The 13,535-nt window shown below is 39.5% G+C and overlaps 1 protein-coding gene across 8 annotated transcripts in view; it reads right to left on the reverse strand.

Annotated features, from left to right (window-relative positions):
* MAP4K3 (mitogen-activated protein kinase kinase kinase kinase 3) overlaps positions 1-13,535 on the reverse strand; it is an 80,092-nt gene that overhangs the window by 25,453 nt on the left and 41,104 nt on the right. For 4 of the 8 annotated variants that reach the window (XR_010883659.1, XM_067292860.1, XM_067292856.1 and 1 more), the window contains 5 exons: positions 7,026-7,084; positions 5,790-5,828; positions 5,442-5,495; positions 1,802-1,844; positions 512-704 (listed from right to left, as the gene is read on the reverse strand). Coding sequence is in view for 7 of the 8 variants with exons in the window: in XM_067292860.1 (XP_067148961.1) it covers positions 512-704; positions 1,802-1,844; positions 5,442-5,495; positions 5,790-5,828; positions 7,026-7,084 (388 nt within the window). In the remaining variant the exon portion in view is untranslated. The remainder of the gene's footprint in view (positions 1-511; positions 705-1,801; positions 1,845-5,441; positions 5,496-5,789; positions 5,829-7,025; positions 7,085-13,535) is intronic. The other 4 variants (XM_067292861.1, XM_067292857.1, XM_067292862.1 and 1 more) reach the window with 2 other exon arrangements.

Below are 13,535 nucleotides of genomic sequence, written 5' to 3' on the forward strand. Positions count from 1 at the left end.
TAAAACAAACCAGTCTAGTAGAGCACTCAAAGCATCAGACCTTAACATAAGCATCAAAGAAACCGCCTGAGTGAACAGTAAATAAGCACAATTACCTGCCATACCACCCTGCCCAGTTCATTACATATGAAAGGGAACTCTGAAAGCCAAACTCTATTCCTGACACATTTACAGAACTCAAATGACAACAGTGGACATAGCGGGGCAGAACCTGGAACTTACATACAAGAAAACTTATTTTATTCCCTGTGACAATCTTGATAAATTACATTATGAGCCTGTTGCTTAGGAAAGCAACTGTGCTGCCACCGACATGAGCAGGAATCCTGTTTATGGCTTCACTGGAAGAGGAATTCCACCCATGTGGAGCTTAAGCGTGCAGTCTTCATGCAATTTAGTTGTCATGCACTTTCTGCTACTTGCCCACTACAGAAAAGTTACCGCAGTATGTTTTAATGTGTGCATAGGTGAGGATGTAGAAATAAACTGCACTACATTATTTAAGAAATACCTGTACACTTCTTGGTGTCACTCTTATTACCTAAAACATTAGATTTCTGTGGAGGTAACCGAGGAGGTGGTGGTCTGGGTGGAACCTGAGATGCAGATTTTGCTGGACTCTCTGATGTCGGGCATCTCTTGATTGTCCCTTGATTATCATTTTCAGAAGAATGAGTTTCTTGGGGGATAAAGATGGATTTAGGCTGAAAAAAAGACATAGTAATACTAATTACGGAATGAAAAAGATTCAAAGCATCTGTGTTGTTCTCAATGAGAACACAAATGCAATATCTGGATCCGGGAATTTTCACCTATAAAGTGATGTGTTCTGCCATGCAAACAAAACAAAAAACCCAAACAAACAAAAACCCCATCATGCTAGGGAGAAATGCGTAGCAATAAAGACAGATCTTCCATTGACAATTTATTGAATTATTATATTCAAACCATGCATTAAACAATAACTGTGCACACTGACATGTCACAGTTTATGACTATGGATAACCAAACCAGAGGTTTAAGTAGAAACTCAGGAACATTTAACGATATGGCCAGAATTTTAAAGGAGAGAATCCCGGATAGGGGTTTTAATCACAAAGGACAAAATTGTTTAGACAGTGGCTGCACCAATGCTGCTTGTAAAATCCTTCTCAGTTATGCAAAATTCATTAGTGCAGGAAGAAGAGTAATCAAACCTGCAGCTTTTGCCCGGGGAACTGATAGCCATCAGACAACACCACCACCACCACCACATTTAGCATTTTTTTTTTCCCCCTTTTTAATTTTGCTCATATTAAGATAACTTCAGTGCAAGAAGATTCAATTAATCTTCAAGTGGCAGTATGCAAAACCTAATCTGATCCAGGCACACATCTAAAGATCACATTCTTCCACCAGAAGTTAGCAAGCAGATGCTTAATTTGGCGGTCTTCTTTTTAAATTACTTCTGTGGCACTAAATTTTGGAACTACCCAATTCTGTTCCTTTCCAAGTATCAGAAAGGCAATTTGTCAGAAAATGGCACTTTCACTTTGGTCAGTATGGTACAGTGCAAGACTTTGTAGCCTTTAATTGCAAATCTACATAAACATATGGGTCAAACCCCACCTTGTTATACCATTGACTTACAACTTGATTTAAGTCTTCAAGTCATGGCTGTGACAAAATCCAAGAGAACTGGCGGCACCTTCATTTAGAGACTTATACTTTTTTTTTTTTTTTTTAAGTCATTTAAAAAAAAAATTTAAAGCCTTTCTGTATGTTCCCTTTTATCTGGGAAAACAACCCCCCCCACACTTACCTTTGGTGGTAAAGGAGGTGGCACTTTAGGTTTCATAGTAGCACTATAAAGAAAAGAAACAAAACAGGTTGTTATCCAGTCTCTCTCTCTGACCCTCATATCACAGTGTTTGAGAGAATACAGGATTTTATAAATGCTATACAAGTAAACACCATTAACATGTCAACAGCACTATTATGTCCAAATAACTGCGTAATTAATACTTTCAAATCCTGTTTTCTCACTGCCGTGCATACCACAGACACTAGCAGGGAGAACTCCAGTGACACAGATCATCCCCTGGAAGGCATGAATGTCTTGAGCTGATCTGCTAAAGATGCACATACTTGTGCAGAAAATTCCTTCAAAATTCATTCCTTGAAAAATTCACCATTGACTTCTTTGAAATAACTTCACACAGGAAAGCAAAATCCATCTGCAATGTACAGCTAGTCTGCTGTCTGGTTTTATTTTCTTCTCTCCTTTCTTTCTTTCTTTCAGGAGTTTCCTTTTTTCCACAGAACTCTGCTGAGAAAGACAACTTTTTAACATGAGAACCATTCAACAGCTTGGTTCTGGAGCACAAGGTGTCTGCACGAGAGAGGAAAGCTGAAGCATCAGGGGCTTTCTTCCTCTGTCAGTTTGGTGTTTTAAAGAATATGCTGTGTTTTTCTTAATCCTAAATTCCTAATGTTTTTACAGAGTCTTGTGCTGTCCTGTTTCCTCATCTTTTGGAACAGAAAGCTGTTTCCATTAAATAAACCAGGAATACAGCTGCGAAAACTTGGCATTCTTGCACAGTATTTTGCTTATTTTTAAATTATGCTCCTCCAAAGTTTTAGGAAAATATCCAAGAAGTGAGATGTTTGTTTGTTTACAGATCAACCACCTGTTTGGTTTGCTTCATTCTTTTCAGGAGTTTCTGTCATGGCATCCTATCAGCTGCCTTTTTTTTTTTTTTCTTTTGGAGAAGCTGGAAGGGGAGTTTGGAGAACAGGTTACCCTGTGATGTTTGCTTCAACCACAACGATGGCAGAAGTTACATTCCCTTCACAACGCAGAACGAGGCATAAGTCCTCAGAGTTGCATGCGTCCAAGCTCCATTCCTATTTTGTTCCGCATCCTTCCTTGCTTCTCACAATGTTACTGGGCAGTCACATGTTAAAAAAATGCCAAGGACTTGGCATAAACGTTACAAATGTTTGTGCAAAGGACTGCACATCCTGGTGTAAGCAGCAAGGCTTATATGGAATTTTTCACCGTTGATGATGCAGAGCGGTGACCCCAATAATTTTTGATTTCAAAGCTTCCATAACCAGGAAGCTCAAGCATCGTCAGCTTTGCTACATGAGAGAAAGAAAAGTATCAAAACAATCAAAATGATTAGAAGACGGAAAACACTTTATATTATTCCCTGAAGTGTGTGGGTTCTCTGCTGCTATGAATCACTCAGTTTGAGAGTCATGCAGTGGCATCAATTTGGACTGGCAAGGGTACAGCTGCTTCATTTGTTTGAGTTCTGGATCTGAGAGAAAAAATGACTGATGTCACGTGTGGTTTTCAATCGCAGCTCCATCGCACAGAATACAAATCAAACAAAAGCCCTGAATCTTCAGTGGGCTCCAGAGAGATATGTGAGACTGAGTTCATGTCCCACATACTGATGCAGAGCTTTGGGCTCAAGCTGATACCAAGAGGAGAGTCATGGATGCAGAATCTATCTGATTCACAGTTGAGGCTGTCAAGGCTTATCCCATGTTTACAGGAAAATTTCAGGCCCTCTCCATAGGACAAGAATACTTAGGATGAAACACGGGAAGAAGCAAAAAACCCCAGGACTTTCCTGGAACACCAACTGTGATTGACCTTAGGGTCAGACAAATTGAAATCTCCTGGAAGCTCTCATGCGCTCTCTCGTTCAGCCTGAAAAAGAAAATCCACAGAAACACGACAGCAACAGAAACGCCTAAAGAAGCCAATGCTGCATGAAGGTTTTAATGGAGCTTGGGTGAGAAACCAGGACCTCAAAGCAAAGCAGTCGGCGCAAGCACTTCAAGAGGTTCCAATTCCTGGAACATGACTGAAATAGATGATACTGGCTGCAAACAGAGTAAGAAGGGGGAAAAGCAACATTAAGCAAAAATGAAACAGAGAGACACAGCTGTACACAAAAACCAGCTAGAGATTAGCACAGATGGAAGAGAAACCAAGCTGAGCTGGCTTGCACAGCAGTGCGGATGTCCAGAGCATCTTCGATGAAGGCCATCAGAATGGAGTTGGTGGTAAGGAGCTCTGGGGGACTGTTATATTCTACTGTACGAGAAGCCTGAGTTACCATTACTAGCACCAAAATCTATACAGCTATGAGCAAAGCAGGTTCTCAGCTTGGTCCACATGCTGAGAACAGACCGAAGAGTAACATTATCACACTTTTCTCTTCAAAGATAACACAGGGGAGTTTCATTTTATTGATGAGCTGTGTAATTGAGCACGTCTTTAAACAACCACTTAATAATGAAACATGAGAAATTTCTTAAGCAATTAGCAAGGGAAAAAAGCCTGCTAAAAAAATGACTAAAAATTATTTTTCTTCTATAATTATCACTTGTGTCAAATGGCAAGCCTGCTTGCATTTTGAGATCATTAAACAATGCAAGTTTCATGTGCTGGCACCTAACTAAGATCAGACGCTATAAAGATCAGTAGCCTTACCCCTCCTCTTGAAGAAGACTGTCCCTCCTGCTCAGTACACAGTAATAAAAAACACTGCCTTTGTTACAAGAGAACAGCAGTAAAATAACGCAAGAAAAATTTTACAGAGATATTTGGTTCTCTGTATAAAAGTAAGCAATCCAGCAATGGATAATGCTTGTTTTATAGGTTTCTGGTATGAAGCAACAGCTTTCAAAATTATCCATTAACAGGAAAGCAAACAAGAATCCTGTCTCAATAGCACCTTTCCTCTCTATCTTTACACCGGATTTATTTAGGACTGCAGAATTCCACATGGTGGCTGTGTGATTCACTAAAAATGTTTCAGCTCTCATCTGTCAATCAGAAAAGCTCAAGAATGACATTTATTCCAGTGGAATTTAGTATGAACATAATTACTTTAAGACTTGTTTATCTACAGGGTCTTTGCCAACACATAAGCTTGCTCCCTCTGTGATAACAGAATGCAAGCTAGCGCTGTTCCAGAATCAAGGACCTGCACAAGCATCCACCTGGCTGAAAGTGCAGACAGAACAAACTCAGATGTCTTGAGAAGATGGTTACAAATATATTTTACATAAAATTTTTAATGAGATTTTTTGAATATACAGTCATTAGTTCTAAAAACAACAACAAGACTAGACTTGGACGATTTACTGGCTCAATATAACTATGCGAAGATTTTGTTCAATAATAGAAGATGAGAGGACACTGGAATATAAACCGTACCAAGTGAGGAACAAGATTTTTTCCCCCTAACTTATCACAAATTTATCCACAGAATAAGCAAAATTCTGGTAATGTAATCTATAAACTACTTTAAATATGTACCTTTAAAAAGGCTACAGAAAAAGAATCCTGAACTGTTATGGATAGGACACAATTCAACCAAAATTTTATTTTGAATCAGACTTTCTTCTTGGGGAAAAAAAAAAAAAGAGGGACTTACTGTTTAGCATCATCGTCTGCATCATCATCATCTTCTAAATGTGCCACATGTCCCCTAAGGAAAGGAACAAGGTACTATGGCTGAGTGAATTTTATCAAAAAGACTTTGGCTACTGTGAAAAATTCTGAGCTCAAGGGCTACTACCTCTTCTAGAGTTTTATTGTCTGTTAGATTTTTATCATTATTATTACTATTATTATTAAAAGCACAGCTGCAATCCAGACAACTAAGCCTCTCCCATATCTTCTTGGCATGTAGAGGGACAAACAACAACTTGTTGTGACACACATAAGAAATCAATGCACAAATGACTGAAACGCACAAGAGGAAAAAAAAGAACAGAATTACCGCTGATGCAGTTCTTCTTCAACTGATTTTAAGAGACTCCTTCAGCATTAAATAAGAAATAAGAACAGAGTTAATTGCTGCACACAAACTTAATCATCAAAAGCCAGGGCAAATGCTCCTGTGATTCTATCAGTAAATAATCCAAAGCATTTTAGCTGGCTTTCAGAACATATATTGACTATCTACATATGAACAAACGCTGGTGCATTTTTTAATCTGCACACTTTAATCTGCATTTGTTAATGTATTGCTATTAAGTGAAATGGTCCTTGTTCCTTGTGCTGTAAACCAAGGACTGATTTAACTCGATTCAATTTAAAACAAAGCCATAATATCCAGGAAAATTACTATCACCTCCCCCCAAAAAAAGGTCAGACTGACAAGAGGATTGAATTAGTATTGGAATAAATTCCTTCCTCCCCAGTTATTTTTTCTAACATTAACTTCATTTTTGTGTCTTTGCCTAAAAAGAGATTTCAATGTGGCGTAAAGATGATAAAGTCCAAGCAGGGAGGAAGAGCAGGTGTAACATGGGGATCAGAAACATCAGGATTTCTGAAGGTATCAGTATTCATATTTCCCCCAAATATGATGTCTACAAATAGTATGTTCTATGCTTAGGTTTTCTCCATTTTTTGCAATTTAGCAATGCAAAGCTAGGCACCCTAGTTTCAACGTGCCTAGCTAGGAATTAAATTAAGAAGTTGGGTAGAAAGGCATTATAACATGAAAAACTATTTCACATGATTAATACATCAAAATTATGACACCTACAAACATGAAGTTGAAGGACGTCTCTGAGACAGGTACATTTTATTTTTTAAAGAACCTACAAGTGAATGTTTCTAGTGTCCTACAATGTGAACAAGGGGTTCATAAAGCAATTTCAAGGAGCAGCACTTATAGTTCCTAGGTGGGATAAGATTGCGCTCTGTGGGACCTACCATAACAAGCATTTTGGTAAGAAGCAGACTGAGATAATGGCTCTTCTAGAGAGAAAGCTCACAGCAGCGCTGCAGCAATATAGTCAATACATCCTCAAATACTGAAAAGTCCTGTAACTCTGTATCATTGGCATTGCTATTACAGTAGAAATATATAGTAATTTTGGAATTGCAACTGATGTAAACAAGCTTAACACATCAGTTTCAGCTAATGTGTTTAACATATACTTGTGATTTTATATTAAAAGAGATGTGACTGAATTAAAGACAGAAAATGCCATTGCTTACTCACTTATTTGCACCCAAGAAGTAGCCACCCTGAGGACCATGACCATATTCTAGCTGCAGATCCTATAAATACAAGAGAACAAGTCTTTAAGGTGAGCATCAAACATACCCTGTGTCGTGCTGTCCCCCATCCTCTCTGCCACACCTGAGCCACAGAACGAGCCCGTTTCTCTGCCCCTCCTGGCCCCTAGCACTGCTCTCAGGCCCATCACGCCCAGAAATTTCCTCTCACCCAGCTTGCTGCACTCCTAACTCCTCTGGAAATTCTGACATTTGTCCCTTCCTTGGGCACACAGACATTTGCTTTAAAAAAAAAAAAAAAAAAAAAAAAAGCGCGGCAAGGGGGAAAAAAAACTCAACCCCCCCCCCCCCCAAAAAAAACAAAAGGACTTTTGGGTGTCCCATACCCCAACAAATTTATCACACTACTTAACAGAACCCAGTCATCTCTGACTGGCACATTGAAAGTATTATTCTTAGATGGGGACTTCTTCTGGCAAGGAGCCTGAATGCCTTTAGCATATGGGGATGTTAAAGAAATAATTCAGAGAACACTAAAAGTGTTTTTGTAATTCTGGTTATACCGATGTATATTTTAAGGATAACTGTACATGGCTACTTTAACATAGCCTTTTGTATTGAACGGAGAAATGCAGTATTAACAGAACAGGCAGCAAAGTCACCTGCTCAAGCGATCATGGTGTGCAGGTTACTTGCAAAAAAGCGGCAAAAGGCCTAAGACACTACTATTCAAAAGATGCTGTATGGCATATAAATTTAATTCATTAATGGGACTACAGAGAGGCTATCTTGAAGCACCATCAAATTAACATCTGCCAGGAAGATATTACTACAATTACAGGGTATTTGTTTCTGCAGCTGGATCATGACAGGAGAAATCAGTGCATAAACTTGCTCCCAAACTACTGGCTGCACCCACCATGAGAAGTTAGTTATTAATCACTTAAGTTAGTGATAAGTGAAGCTACACTGCTGCTTTCCAGTTAACATTGCAAAGGTCTCTTAACATCTGTAGAATAGGCTTCTTTTAGCTGCAGCCTGAATCAAAACATGCCATCCGTCCTAGAAGAGATACCCAGGTACCCAGGCTAAGAGAGCAATAAGCTTGGATTAGATAATGGTGACAGCTCAGAGGTTTGATCTCCCAAAGAGCAGTTGTAAACATCAGGGGAAAGTCTCATGCTAGACTTGCCTGTGCTCCAAGCTGACAAATCACAAGCCACCTCAGCTTTCAGCTGAAGGGCAACCACTTTAATAGAAAGCTGTATAATATTGTTTGCTACTCAGTAAGTAGTTCCAAGTTTTGTTTCCTGCACCCTCAAGTCTGCTCTGTAAAGGCAATAGTTTCCACATGAGTGTTTCTACCATATCTCAGTAGCATTTGATTGCTTCAGTGACCTCTCATATTCTCCCAAGACATAAGAGATATTGTGGGAGTCTCCTTCCCTCAAGAAAAGTTGTCCTAAGCTCTCCTCATTTTCAGTCTCTTCATTATTCCCATCATCTGTCACCTCCAGCCAATTCCTTTTTGCTGGTCCTCACCATCAGTTCACGTTCTCCTGTCCAACACAAGGCTACACAGATTTAACTTTCTTTACCATGAATACTTATATTACTTCTAAATAACCTCAGAAACTTCCACTGAAGTTAGACGCAAGCACCAGTATTTTTGTCATTCAGGCTTTAGGCTAGAAAACAACCTGACTGGAAACATAAGATGTCACTAGACCTCCAAACAAGGAGGTTAAACGGGTTGTGTGAGTTCATGTGTAAGGACTAAGGACTGCAAGGCTGTTGGGAAAAAAAACCCTAGAGTGCTACAGTGAAATCTGAGATTGCCACCTTAAGTGACAAATGTTTTGCCTACAAGTTCCAAAATCAGATTAAACAGAAGGGGGAAATAAAAGTCTTATGTTGGGCAGAGCCAAAATGTCTGTCCATTTTAATTTACACAATGTGCAATGCATGACTATATATACTGTACAGCAATGACAGGAATATTAACAAGAGAAAATAAGCAAACCTCCATAAAACATAAAAAGCCTTCATCTGTCTCCAGACCTTACAAGACTTACAGGCATTCTCTTTATGAAAAATGACATCCGCCAGAGTTACTTATCTTTAAATGCTTTAAAAGGACAAAACCTTCATATTTATTCAGTTTACTATTGTGCTGTCTACTAGCATTCCTTAGACTACGATTAGAATAGGATATGTATATTTTTCTCTTCCTGCCCTTAACTTGCTTGTTAGCGTTCTTGCAAGCCTTTTAAACATTCCTGCTTTCACCCCCAATGTGGATGCAATTCGTTGCTAGGGAAATTCATTTTTTTCACTCTTGACAGATAAATGCTGACAGCACGAGAGTCTTTCCAAAGTTCAATATATTTTTTCTTGTACCCTCAATTCCAAATATATCCAGCAATTATAATTTTACAAACCTTCACGCTACATATTTGATATACAAACAGAGGTAAGTACTCTATGCATTCTGCAAAGCCTCCAGAGAGCTGTTGTACTTTATCAGAACAATCAGTATAATTAGATTTTTTTAAACCAAACATAAATGTATTTCAACTAAACTGAAGTCTTATCAGGTCTGGATTCCTCCTAGCAATAACAGATTAGCATTAACTATTAAATGATGCAACTGTCTGTTTAGTAAAAGCCTTTACCTCTCTTGCATCCTTAAAGTATCCCAACAGCAGTATTAATCTCCATGAATATTTTCATTTAATGTATGTACAATGTCGATTAGCATTAGTTGACTGAAATTCTTTTTAGATCAGACAACACTAGATCTGAGTGACCGGACAGATATCTGCCAAAACAACCCTGAGGTCTGTGGTTGGTAGCAATGAGAAGAGTGTCAACAAGCTTGATACCAAATCAAAGCCGCAATCCCAAATTACTCTGCAGTCTAGCACAAGTTACCGACGACCTCCTCCTGAGCAGCTAGATCCATGTACAAGTTACCATGCTGTTTGCTGACAGCGATCACTTAAAAAGACGATAATACAGGGAATAATTACTGATTCTTCTCATCATTCTAGCTATTATTATATGAAGAACTCTTGCAGAAATGCCATTCACACCTTCCTGAGAAATCAAGATGTACATCAAATTAATCAATGACTGAAGAAATATGGAGATTTCTCAAAGTGAAGACAAATTTGGGGATATGGCCATGCTGTCAAACAAATTTCCCGAGACTGATCCAATCTACAATACCTTCAGCATTTTAATTTCCAAAAAGTTATAATCATTTTCTGCACTATTTCACAAAGAACTGATTGCTACTTTAACTTTCATAGTCTTACTTTCCTGATTAAGGGATTTATTGCCTAGGGCTTAGTTGTACTGGAAATCCATTTTTGTGTGTTTACAATCCTTCAAAAAACAAATCTGAATGTATACAGTGAACCAGTAATTCACAGTTACTTCCTACATTTGCTATTCCTCAAATTTTAATCTAGTGATAAACAAGATTATTTGGAGTGACAAAATTAAGACTTTAACTCCATCAGCTGCTGGGGAAGTAATTCTGAATTTTAAAGACTACAAATCACCTTTGGACTATTAACATATATGAAATAAGAAGGTACAGACACATCTTTATCTCAGTAAAATGAATGATTAAGCAATTCCTACCACATTCCTCCATACAGAAGGATGCTTATTTTAACAAGAGCCTAAAATTACTTAATACATATGCTGTACTTCTAATGCCCAAATTGCATTCTTGAATTTCTTTGGATAGTGCCAATAGTTTAACACATCCAAAATAGGAAATCCTATTTTATTAACGTGACCAAATAAATCTTCAGTCAATCACCAGGGAGGAATCACGTGCATTACTGCTGCGTAGCTACAGTTCCTTGTCTTCCCTTGTTTGTACAATGGTACAATTCTGTCCGCGTTCTGTTTATGCACATCCACTTGGCAGAAACCATATTACTTCATATCCATATAATGGAGAGGAACATCACTTTCTAACTACTTATGGTAAGGCCTTGACACACAGCATTTTTAAAACTGCTTCCCAACAACAAAATTGGAAATCTCATTTTCTCACTTACTTTGGCCAAGGCAAGAAAACACCCAAAACTTACAGGGAAGGAAAAGATATGGCAAAAAACCCACAACCCAATGACCTGAACAAAGCAAACAAAGTCTTCCAGGGAAAGTTCTTCATCATCTGTGTCAGCCACTCCTCCTTATCTAACATTTTCCTACTGGTACTTCAATTTCTCTGCCACAAATAATCAATTAACAAGTAATAGCTACTCTGAAACACTGCATTCTTAAAACTAATCGTTGCCAAAGTCTTCATGACAAATGATTAAATCCAGAAGATGTTTATGAGCCACAGAAATAGACACGACCAAAGCATTTAAACAGGACCAAACGTGTAAGTGCATTTGGCAAATACAACAGTGCAGACTGAGTGGTAACTGTAAACCTCTAATTGAATTATTTGCTAAAGAAGTCCAAAATAAATGCTAAATTCATAGAACAACTGAAAACAATCTTAGGCTGGGAGCTGACATATTGAATTCAGGTGCTGCTCTACTCCTCTGCCCCCACTTCCTAAAAAGGTAGAATTCAATACTTTTCACTGTGTGTTGAATAATGCAGGTTGAATCAAGTCCAATGCAGGAACATTTAATTTTTCCCCCTATTGCAAAACCAAAACCAACAAGCAATATCCCCCACCCAACTGGCTATAGCGTTACCAATCAGTCACTGTGATGCAGACTAGGACCACGTGGGACGCATCCAAGGTGCTGAGAAAGCAGGCTGACATCATTGCAGGCCCACTCTCTATCATCTCTGAGAGGTTGTGGTGAATGGGGAAGGTCTCTGATAACCGGTAAAAGGCACATAGTACACAAATCTGCAAAAAAAGGCAGGGCTGCTACTCAGAGAAACCTGAGCAAGCTGGAGGAGGGGGCAACAAAACCTCACGAGGTTCAACCCAGCCAACTGCAAAGTCCTGCACCCGGGACAACAACAGCGCGCACGAGGGGAGGCAGAGGACTAACTGGCTGGGGCCAACTCTGCGGAAGAGCATTTTGAGGTTGAGACAAGGAGCTTTTTGAGACAAGGAGTTGACTACAAGTCAGCAGCAAGCACTTGTGGCACAGGTGGCCAATCACATACTGTGCTGTATTAGCAAGAGCACAGCCAGCAGATCAAGGGAAGGGATTATCCCCCTGCATTTGGCACTTCTGAGAGCACCTATGGATGCTGCATCCAGTCTGAGGCTTCCCAGGACAAGAGAGACATTGATAACCTGGAGGGAATCCAGCAGAATGCCACTAAGATGGTTAGGGGGCAGGAGAAAGTGAGCTAATAGGAAAAGATGAGGAAGTTTTTGTAGCCTGGAGAAGAACAGGCTAAGGGGAGAAAATAATTGCTATCTTCAGTTCTCCTCACTAGCCTAGACTATCTAGATTATCGAGACCAGAGATCTCCAGAGGTCCCTTCCCACCTTACTTTTTTGTGATTCTATGATAGTATTTACAGTTTAACAAAGTATGCGGCAAAGTCTACTGCATATGAACTGGAATGATTTTTCAGCTAACTATGACAAGCCCACAAACTCGGGGGGAAAAAAAAGATTTTTTTGCCACAGTATTTCATTGTGGGTCAGTACAACCCGAATTAGAGTACTTCCGTTTGCTCAGCGTGCCCTTCTGTTTAGGATCGGGTTGGTGGTAGGCTCCATTTCTCAGAAATGGGGCTTCTGGGACCAGCAGCCAGATTCTCCTACAGATTCCCCTTGACAGACTGCATCTCCCATAGGTACGAGACAGTGCCTCAGAGAGATGGGACGCAGCTACCCATGCAGCAACAGCTCTGCAGAGGCTGGGTGAAACAGCCCTTGCTCCTAGCTTCTCTGCTCTACCCCATGCACCTCTCTCAATCACACTGACCCAGCTGTTTGCAAAGCGGCACAGGGAACCTGAACAGGGAACTGATATGGTTGAAAAAACAACCCGAAAAAGAGTTATGCACTTTTCCCCGCAGGATGTTACATACTTGAGACTATTTCTGAACATGTACTTAATAAAAAAAAAAAAATGTTTTAACTGACAGAAATTTGGTCCGACTGTGCCAGTTCATGTAGAGTGCTGAGACTTTCATCAGGGTGGTTGTCCCAGTACAAGACGAACAGTCATCCAGTTAGCTAACCATTTGCCCTTCAGATACTTCAGCCAGGAACGACAGCATAAAACTTGAGATTTGTTCTAGAACAAAGGTGTGCATATTTTTCAAGAAGATGATTTTGATTTAAACAGTTTATTGAACTCGGGGCAAATGCAGTGCTCAGCTCTCCTATTCACTGAGTCCACGCCCAAACTGCTCTTAAAGTACATAGAAGGGCAATGAAAACGTGGGCGAAGCATTCGGTTGAGGTTGACGCTATGGAAAGTCTAATGCACAGGTAAGACAGAACTGTTTTTAGAACTGAGCAGACCTCTGCTGC

The sequence above is a fragment of the Apteryx mantelli genome, chromosome 3, assembly GCF_036417845.1.
Source record: "Apteryx mantelli isolate bAptMan1 chromosome 3, bAptMan1.hap1, whole genome shotgun sequence".
Classification (NCBI taxonomy): Eukaryota; Metazoa; Chordata; class Aves; order Apterygiformes; family Apterygidae; genus Apteryx; species Apteryx mantelli.